Source organism: Poecilia latipinna, unplaced genomic scaffold (assembly GCF_001443285.1).
Source record: "Poecilia latipinna isolate Pla-1442-1.1 unplaced genomic scaffold, P_latipinna-1.0 Scaffold356, whole genome shotgun sequence".
Lineage (NCBI taxonomy): Eukaryota > Metazoa > Chordata > Actinopteri > Cyprinodontiformes > Poeciliidae > Poecilia > Poecilia latipinna.
This window is the reverse complement of record NW_015112972.1, coordinates 524,213-534,995: the sequence shown is the minus strand read 5'-3', so window position 1 is coordinate 534,995 and position 10,783 is coordinate 524,213. Positions and strand designations below refer to the sequence as shown.

General features: G+C 43.4%; 1 protein-coding gene across 1 annotated transcript in view; it reads left to right on the top strand.

Annotated features, from left to right (window-relative positions):
* cdh13 (cadherin 13, H-cadherin (heart)) overlaps positions 1-10,783 on the top strand; it is a 319,277-nt gene that overhangs the window by 49,090 nt on the left and 259,404 nt on the right. The window contains exon 3 of the mRNA XM_015036051.1: positions 9,256-9,467. Within this exon, the coding sequence (XP_014891537.1) occupies positions 9,256-9,467 (212 nt within the window). The remainder of the gene's footprint in view (positions 1-9,255; positions 9,468-10,783) is intronic.

Sequence of the window (10,783 nt, the reverse complement as noted above, 5' to 3'; positions counted from 1 at the left end):
CAGGGAAAGGCCAGGTGAAGCCAGGGGAAGGCCAGGTGAAGGCCAGGTGAAGCCAGTAGAAGGTCAGGTGAAGCCAGTAGAAGGCCAGGTGAAGGCATGTGAAGGCCAGGTGAAGCCTGGTGAAGGCCAGGTGAAGCCAGGTGAAGCCTGGTGAAGGCCAGGTGAAGCCATGTGAAGGCCATGTGAAGGCCAGGTGAAGCCAGGTGAAGGCCAGCTGCTAAATTCCTTCACAGACAAATTAGCTTTATTACTATGTGTGTGATAAACATCTGGGAAATCTGGAAATACTAAATAATCTTCCTCCACTCAGTTTTCCTTATACCCAAGTTTTCCTCCCTCCGGACTCAAGTGGACTTCCTGTCTGCTGGACTGCTGGACCCCACCGAGAGGAGGAGCAGGAGGAGGAGGAGCAGATTGTGGATCCTGGACGGAGCAGCGTTCGCTGTGAGCTTCCCTCCATATTATCCACTGAGGGGTTTGGTTCTGATCCGGTTTACATTTCCCACCTTCTCTGCTGCCAGGGATCCGTGTGATGAAATTTCACTCAGTTATTTCCAGGTTACAAAAACAAGTTCTAAAATCCTCCTGAGGATTCTGCACCTCGCTCTGCTGCATCTCAGATTTCCAAAAGCTGGTAGAGCGCTTCATTATAAAATGTCGGTTTTATCAGTCAGATATTCTTCTTCTAGAAAAATTAGTTCATTTAATTTGCACTTTTTATTTATTTTCAGTTATGTTAAAAAGCCTAAACCAGCTCTGTCGCTGTTGTTTTTGGAGGAAATCATTTTTCTATGCGATTACAGTAGCTGTAGCAGAGTAACAGGAGAGCAGCTGGAGCTAACACCGTTAGCAGGAGCTAACACCGTTAGCGGGAGCTAAGACCGTTAGCGGGAGCTAAAACCGTTAGCGGAAGCTAAGACCGTTAGTGGGAGCTAATGCCGTCAATTGGAGCTAAGACCGTTAGCAGGAGCTAAGACCGTTAGTGGGAGCTAAGACCGTTAGCGGGAGCTAAGACCGTTAGCGGAAGCTAAAACCGTTAGCGGAAGCTAAGACCGTTAGTGGGAGCTAATGCCGTCAATTGGAGCTAAGACCGTTAGCAGGAGCTAAGACCGTTAGTGGGAGCTAAGATCGTTAGCAGGAGCTAAGATCGTTAGCGGTAGCTAAGACCATTATAATGAGATAACACTGTTAGCAGGAGCTAATGCAAAATCAAATCAAATTGGAAGTTAATGGGCCTTTAAAGTGAAAATCGTAACAAACAGTTAATTTGGTTAAATATTTTTGATGCTAACCATGACCATCTTTGCAGTGATTTCATCATTATGCAGATGAAGTTGGCTTCTGATTGCAGCCCCTGAAATGGCTAAAGGCGATTCCACCTAATGGTCCAAAACTTGGAGCATCTTTACTTTGCTCTACATTAAATAGTTAAACATTTAGACGTTTCTGATCTGTTCTGGATTCTTCTGCACCGTCTGCAGCCCGGTGTGGTCCGGCCTTCTGTTTTAGCCATTTTTCTCCTCTTCCTCAGTCTGGCCATCTTCATCTCCTTTCCAAAAAAGCCCTGAAGTCTAAACGTCCTGAGCTGGAGTAAACCAGTAGTTCAGAAATGGATCTTTAGACCAAATGTTGGCGTTCGGATAGAGAAAAACGTTTTCTGCAGCCGAACGTTTCAGTTTGTGAACAAACAGACTATTTTTGTCTTCATGTGTTGATTTGGACCAGAATGTTTCACATTGGCTGCATTTCCACCATCAGAACCTGTTAATGATCTCATTTCCAAAGATTACTGTGTTTTATTATTAGCTACTTCTCAGAGACCGCGGTCCGTCAGCGGCTCCCTGAAACGCCTCGACGCGTTTTCTTTTCGTGTTTGGAATGAAGTTCATAAACAAGGAGGTGAAAACAGGAAACTTCAAAGCCTGCGCCTCCGGACTCAACATGCCTGCATGCATGCAGACACCAGATGTTTACTGTCAGCATTAGACCTGCTTCCACACTGCAAGAAATGAAAGAGCGCGATCATCGTGTGCATCTGATCTATGAATTACAGCATCGCTTTCATACATGCAGCCTCCGGTTGGCCTGGTTTGGATCTGAGGAATGCCGCAGAACGTCCACTGGAACAAACCAACACATTCAGGAGGCGTCAGAAACCTTTAGAGAATACTGTCTGTGGGTTATCTGGCTGCAGCCAATCAGCACGCAGCAGAGCAGAGTCCGACTGGGTCTGCATCCTGATGAACGCCGCTGATTATTAACAGAATCGCCGCGTCCGCCGGGAGAGCAACACGCTGCAATTATGTCAAAGAAAAGATTCAGAGAGAAGCAAATTTAATAAGCTTATGGTTCCTGTTGTTCCTTTTGTTAAGGATGAATATGATTCCTGCAACACGTGGCTGGAATAACTGAATTTATGTAGACAGTTAAAGATCATCTGCTGCATATAAATATTCTCCCTTTATCAGAACCGCTCCTCTGGCTGGTTCCTGGCAGCCAATCAGAACCGCTCCTCAGAGGTTCTGGCAGCCAATCAGAACCGCAACTCAGAGGTTCTGGCAGCCAATCAGAACCGCTCCTCAGAGGTTCTGGCAGCCAATCAGAACCGCTCCTCTGAGGTTCTGGTCCATGTTGACATGAAGCTGCTGCTCCACGTCCCAAACATGGAGGGCGCTGGAGGTCATCACCAAACTGGATCACTGAGGAGGCGATCCAGTTTGGTGATGAGGGGTCGGAGACGCTCAGCAGCAGAACTCAGCTGGGTTCTGTTCAGTCGGTTCTGAAGGAACATCCTGGTTCGCACTGAGACGAACATGCAGATCGGAGCCGAGTTTCAGGTGAAGGACGCTCTGATTATGACCCAGTCAGGGATATTCCTGCCGTCTTTTCCGTTGTTTCTTCTTCGTCGGCCATGTTTGTTTAAAACTCACGTTTTATCTCGAGAGATTTTGTGAGATTTTGTGTCTGACATGTTGGTGAGTGAAAACCATAGACATAATATAAGTTATATTATTATATTATATAATATTGATTTTATAATAATTTAATATTTTATAATAATTTATATTATAAATATAATAATATTTAATATAATTTATAATTATGTCTATGGTGACATAAAGGTGACGGTTTTTATCGGGCTGTAAACGATGAAAACAGACTTAAATAACAGTTTGTTGTAATATGATGTAAACATGATGATAAATCTACTTTAAATAGCTAAAACATAAAAAATACAATTAGTTAAAACTTTTTCAAGTAAACATATTTTAGCTTTTATACTTTTATGCTTTAATATTTGAAATCATTCTTAGAGCTTCAGATTAAAAACCTGCAGTTTGTTTTGTTGATTTTCTGATGTGATGAAGCAGAAATAATTTAATCTGATGTGACTCAACCGCCATGTTGGATCCTGATGCTGTTCTGACCCGGTACTGTTCTGACCCGGTGCCGTCCTGACCTGGTATCGTTCTGACCCGGTGCCGCTCTGACCCGGCGGGTCAGGTGCATCCTGGGTAATAACGGAGCGGTCGCCCTGCGCTGGCCAGCGCCAGCAGTTTTCCTGTTTCTCCGTCTGAAACGGAGAATCAGAACCAGAGTCTGGTTCTGATTCTGAGAACAAACCCAGCATCTCCAATCGGACCCGTCCAGCTGCTGGATGATATTTTCACGTTGAACCGAATAATTTAATCTGAAAACGTCCCGTAACTCGGCGCTGCTGCTTCGTTCACCTGAGGCTGAATGAGTGGAAGGAAGTTTTTCAAACAGGAACGTTTTAGATCTTCGCTGCTCCAGAAAACTTTTCCTCATCCAGTTAAAGGAAAAGGTTTGAATCCTGAAATATCTGGATTTTTCTCTGAATGGTCGTCAGATTGTAAAATGTTTCTGAGTTAACTGGTGATTTTACCTCTAAAGCTTCACCAACTGATGTTAGAAGCGTTTTCAATTCTTTAAATTCATTTTTTACTCTGTAACAGTTATATTTTATTTAAAATGTCTTAAACACTTATGGAGAGTTTAAATGTTGTCTAAACCATGTCTGTGTTTCTAAATGCTCCCAACTTAAATCTGTTTAAAGTTTCTTTAACCGAGAATGAAATATCTGGAGGCATCTGCTTAAATTAAACATTAAATGTTTAATTAAAAAATTAAGTCTATAAAATCAACTTCAGTATTAAAGCAGCATGGGGGGATTTCTTCCTGAGAATAAATAATCCCAGGTGAAATCAACGCAGCGTATATTTATGTTTATGACTCATGAAAATGTCAGGCTGGAAGGACAACATCACAGATTTTCAGTAAGATCTGGACTTTGACTAGGCCATGCTTTTCAGCATCAGTTAAATCCATTTTTTCATTAAACACGTTTTCCCTGATTAGAGCTAGAAAATATTAAAGAATATTCACCGAACAGCGTAGATATTTCTCTCTAGATCAGCACGTCGTCACCTGAAGGTGATTCTGCTGCTCTAAACTATTCATTTCATCACAGCTTAATACCTCACTCATTCATCAATACCTCACTCATTCATCAATACCTCACCCATTCATCAATACCTCACTCATTCATTAATACTTCATTCATCAATACCTCACTCATTCATTAATACTTCACTCATTCATCAATACTTCACTCATTCATCAATACCTCACTCATTCATTAATACCTCACTCATTCATTAATACCTCACTCATTCATTAATACCTCACTCATTCATCAATACCTCATTCATTCATTAATACCTTACTCATTCATTAATACCTCACTCATTCATTTTGATTGGCTGCGTCACACACATTGCCATTCTGTGATGCAGCCAATCAAACGCAGAGTTCAACATGTTGACATGTTTCAAATGATCAGCTGCTCAGATTCAGATGATTTTAACCATTTAAACATCATAATCCTTAGAAACAGCAGATTTAATCCCACAGCAGCTTGTTTTTATCAGTGGCTTTTCACAAAATGTTATGTTTATTGCTTGTTTCATAGTTTATATACCCCATCGGTCTGTCAGGCAGATCAGCTGCTCCTGCAGGAACCGAGGTCCAGCAGGAAGCTCAGAGGGGACAGGGCTTCTCTGCCAGGGGCCCCATATGGAACGACTTGCCTTCACTGTCCTCTTTTAAAGCTCGTCTTAAAACCCATCGATTTTAATTGGTTTTCAACTACAGCATGATCCAGTTTTAATTTGTATGTTTGTTTTTAAACTGCAAGAGTTTTTTATTTTATTATGTTGTGTTTTAATGTACAGCACTTGGTATCAGCTGTGGTTGTTTTAAAGAGCTTTATGAATAAAGTTGGTACGGTTTGGTTTGGTTACTGCGTAAGGCTTTCATGGCGCTTTGAACTGAAATGTTGATGAAATGTGAAATATTAATAAACTCGGCTTGACCCCAGAAGAAGTGATCCAGGAGCATCTCATCTGGCAACAGAAAGATAAAAACGTTAACCAGGTGATGGCAGCATCATGTCGTTATCGATGCCCGCCTCCAGGAAGGAGCCACAGCCAATCAGAACGCTGACCAGCTGCTACAGGGAGTACAACACTGAGAAAACAGCAGAAGATGATGTAAAAGTTTGTCAACCAGCATTTCATGTTATCTGAGCTTCCCAAGATGCATTCTGAGTGTTTAGGCTACAAAAACATGAAATAGCAAAATATTCCATCAATTTTCCACAAAACATTGTGAAAGGAGACCGATGCACTTTTAACTCGACATTTTTTATAGTAAGAACTGAAAGAATTAGAGAAGTTGGTCTAAAAACGAGTGAGAAGGTAAATAAGTTTGTCTTCATATGTTTGGTCAGACATCTCACCAAACATGCCGAGTGTCATAAACTGAACATAAGGCAGCCGTCTAATAAACTACAGAGCTGAATTATGTTTGTTGATTTGGTAAAGAATATTTAACATTCACTGTTATCATTTAGAAACCCAAATGAGAAATCTTTGCTTCTAAGATCAGAAGAGACTGAATCAGATTTTACTGCTGGATGTGATGAATAATAATAACTGGTTTTTTCATGATGTGATGCTGGAGGATTTATAAATCTGTTGCAGTGGAGATGAAGGATTGTTCTTCTTGGGCTCCCGTAGTTGATCAGATCTGAAACAACCTGGACGAGAATCCGGGTGAGTCTCCCAGTCTGGCCGCTCTGAGGTGACATCCATCCCAGCAGCAGCTCCTTACTGCCAGGTGATTACTGAGAAGCCGCTGCGACGCGGTTTCACTCGGCAGCTCTCAGCCGCGCTGCCACCTTTCAGATTACTCTGATTCACATCTCTGCCATCATGGAGGCTTGACATTTTGGTACAAGACAGAAAATAGTCTTCAAAACACCTCAAAGGAAAACTTTAGTACCTGACAGGAAGGAAAGAAATCTCATTTATGTGACGGACAAAAGCTGGAAGCAGCTTAATAATGGTAGAGTTCAGCATTATCAAGGAGTTTATGCCTCTCCGCTGAAAAAATATGTATTCAAATGTATTTTGTTGATTGTGTTTTCAAGGATTTAGCTATGAAAGATAAACTAGTTAATAAAAATAAACTGAAGATTTATTAACTTTTTAAATATGTGGTCAAACTGTAAATGTATAAATGAATATCTTAAGTCACCAAAGTGATTCGGTTCTTTGCCCTCTAACTGAAATAACTTTGTTTTAAATTTAAAGAGCGTTTGTTTTTTCTCCATGAACAGCTGAATCTGAAATCACTGCAGACCAATAAAAATAATTATAACTATTTCAACAGTTCAGACATTAAATATACTTTAACAAGCATTAATACAGGCAGTGGAAACTTTGCAACCATAGAAACTAAAATCTACAATCTGCCCTATTTCTGCTCTTACAGCTTCAGCCAATCAGCACCAAGGAAAATGAATGGCGCTTTAAAACAAATCTCACAGAAGCCTCTAAAAAGCAAATTATTGTCTCCAGAGTTACATGAGCTGTTCCTGCAGGCTGTCACAGTGTGGCGCTAGAGAGCAGATAGAAACCACCTGAGCGTATCACAGGAAGTTGGATATACTGGACTAGCCAACGCTGGAAAACCTCTCAGCTAAAACAAAGGTCACTAGCTGCTAACTGCTAACCAGGCTAGGCTTGATAACCAGGGACAGTTTAGCATGGTTAGCAGGCTAACCATGCTAACCATGGTTTAGCAGGCTAGGCCTGATAAGTTTAGCTGCGGAGCTGTGTAGCCGTGGCTGCTCTCTCACAGCCTGATGGTCGATCACATAAGTTTTAGTTCATATAAATATAAAACATTAAGCTAAGCATTAGCTGTGCTTCCTGTCTGCAGTAATGCTGTGGAGATGTCGGCGTCTCTGATCCGTGTTCTGCTGGTTCTGGAGGAGTGGTGGCTGTGCAGCGGCACTGAAGTCGGGTAACTTACATTCTGTCATTGTTGTCTGACTTCAAAGCTGCCAATTCAGTTTGTTCAGAGAAATCCCCCAAACCTGACAGCATTAGAATACCATCAAACACTCGGCTGCCTTTGAAATGCCACTGACACTGTTTGGTGCTGCAATTTGCAGCCTCTAAAGAGTCAGCCATGTTATTGAAATAAATCTGGGGCTTGTAATGGGGATGGAAATGAACACATCTTTCATGCTTCAGCTTAGAAGAGAGCGTTGAGTTTGTGTGATAGCGCGGCGTTTCCCTGCAGAAGCTGCTGACTTCCTCACTCGCTGCCTGTTGGACTCGTATTAATTCTGCCATTTTTTGGATTAATTTTACTTTTTCATGTTCTCTCTGATACTCTGCTCCTCTCCATGGTAAATAAAGATTTTGTCTGCAGAGAGGCGATAGAAGGCAGACTGAACGGATACAAAGGTTAAGTGTATCAAATGAGCGTCCTGATCAGAGTGAGGGAGGGCCAACCAGGCCTGGCTCTGCTGCTCGCTGCTGAAGGATGGACGGCTAAAGCAGCAGAGAGAAAAGTATTAATTACATTAATAGATGGCTGCCGTTGTTAAACGGCGTCCCTGCTGCGTCGCTCCGAGCATCAACACAATCCCTCCAGAAATACAAACGCTGTAACGGCCTGGTTTTATTAGAGGACATAAAGGTGTTTATGCTCCTTTTCTCTGCAGGTAATTAAAACTATATGAGTGATTTAAAGTCAATATATGCAGGGAAGTCTCAGCATAGAGCAGATGTTTCTGCAGAGTTTGTTCTGGTGGTTGCAGCTCGTTATCCTGTGAACAGTTTCTGTTTCTCAGCGGAGGGGAAGGCCGGCCTGAAGCTCCAGCTTAGTCACCACAGAAGTCGTCTCCGTCTCTCTGCCCTGTTCCAGCTCTGAGCAGCGATGAGCTTCGTTATCTGATTATATCTGCTTTAGCATGAATGGAGAACAAATTGCCCAGTCCGATCCGGTACGGGACGCTCGGTCCGATCCGGTACTGGACGCTCCGTCCGATCCGGTACGGGACGCTCGGTCCGATCCGGTACGGGACGCTCGGTCCGATCCGGTACTGGACGCTCCGTCCGATCCGGTACGGGACGCTCGGTCCGATCCGGTACGGGACGCTCGGTCCGATCCGGTACTGGACGCTCCGTCTGATCCCAGTTAGGAGCAGCAGCGCTGACTGGGAGGTGATGGATGCTGCAGGCCCAGTGGGTGTGAGATAAATCTGAATATGATGAGGGATAACTCCTGGTGGAGAGGGAGCAGACAGGAGTCACTGCGTGATGCGTTTGTGGTCCTGTGGATTTAAATAGTTTTTTCTGTGATTTGTCTGCAGCAGGAAGCTGGAGGCTTTTTTCAGTATTTATTTTTTTAAGGTTTTATTGACTCTAGTGGCCTTTATTTGATAGTGAATTGACAGGTAATGAGAGATGGTGGAAGACATGCAGCAAAGGTCACCAAGCCGGGAAGCGGACCGGTGAGGCCTCCATATGTGGTTTCTTGACCCCTGCGCCACCACAGCGCCCCCAGGAAGCCGGGGATGTTAATACGTCCAGACAGGCCAGCATGTTGCGCTGCAGCAGCCTCAGGTGGAGCGCTGCTGACATTCCCTCTGAACATCCTGCTCTTTGCTCCGTTGCGTGTTTTTCCTCCGGCGATGTGTTTATATCTAAGCCTCCTGCTTCATGTGTTGTTTGACAGCCTCTCAGGTTCTGCTGTGTGACTGTCATGGCCGCCGCTCCTCCTGCGGTTCTGTTGTTTGTAATTTGCTGGGAACATGTCACAGCAATGTGTGTGTGTGTGTGTGTGTGTGTGTGTGTGTGTGTGTGTGTCTTGCAGTGGAGTTTGATGACTGCGCGGGGAACGAGGACGTGTCGTTTGAGGTGTCAGATCCCAGCTTCCACGTGGACGGAGACCTGAACCTGGTTCCCCGCCGGGACGTGGAGTCCTGCGGGCCGGTGCTGCTGGTCCACGGCTTCGGATCGCATGTAGATGACCGGGCGCAGGTGGACGTCTCCGGACTTCCTGTCCGGTCGGAGAACACGCTCACGGTGAGTGACTTCGGCTCAGTCCTGCCTCTCTAGTTGAAATGGAAACAGGAAATAATGAAGCTCGGTTTATAGAGAGGATGTTTTAGATTAACTGGCAATTTGTTTCCCTTAAAACATTTTTCCCATGTTGTAGGTGAATTTCAATTTTCATCATTATAAAGGAATTATTGACTTTAAACAAACTCCCATGAAAACTAACTTAATAGTTTTGTAGTTTTGTCTTATTTTAAGTGCACTAAGACATTTTCAGTGGAACTACAGAAACGGAACTTGGTCAGATTTAGTGTTTTTGCACTGTGTATAATTTTTGATATGAGCTCTGGTAATGGCTGTTTTATTGAAGAAATATAAAAATATGATTCTGATTGAGGAAATATAACAAAGTGTCAGTCGTGATTAAGAATCCAGATCATGTTTTAAAGAAAAGTTTCTAAAACGATCAAATGAAGCTCCACCTATTGAGACGTGTGTCGCAGACGCCATGAGGACACGTCTGATCCGCCGTGATGGCAGCGACTTTCTGATGTCACAGAAACATCCAGATATTTAATCTGGTGCTACGCTGAGCAGACGCTCTGTCTGCGCTGATGAACATCACTTAGCTTAGCATCACTAAGATACGACAGCTGGAGAATAAAAACCTTACCATCCGACTGTGTGTGTCTTCATCATCATGAATCCATTTCTATCAACGTTTATATTTATTACTCACACAGAATGAAATGGATCTTCCTGTCAGTTGCATCTCAGCCACAAAATAATCCGTTTATTTCCCCAAATATGAGACTGTTAGTTTGATTTGCAGACAATACGCTGCAGACAGAAAAATGCTTGAGGGGAGAAACTGTCAGTGAGGCATTCACAGATCATTCATGTGTCGGCCATCTTAATTGCAAATGTAAGAAATTAAAAACAAAGTTGATCAAATGTTTGGAGACGTCTGTTGCCAGTCACACTCCTCCGTACGGTCATGAATCCTAATCATGTTGAGACGGGAAGCCCACTGATGCAGCTTCAGTTATCACCCTTTAGCCTATTGCATCACCTCAAAGGCGCGGCGTGAAAACGACGCAGGATTCCCGACTCATTTCAGACTGGAGCGATTCGTCCGTCTGCTGCTGGCTTCACTGGAAACCAGCAGGGAATTTATCTTCAGCGTTAAAGACAGAAACGAAGACGATCCGTCGGCCAGGCACCATCATCATCATCACCATCATCATCACCACCATCACCATCATCATCATCACCACCATCATCACCATCACCATCATCATCATCATCATCATCACCATCATCACCACCATCATCATCATCAC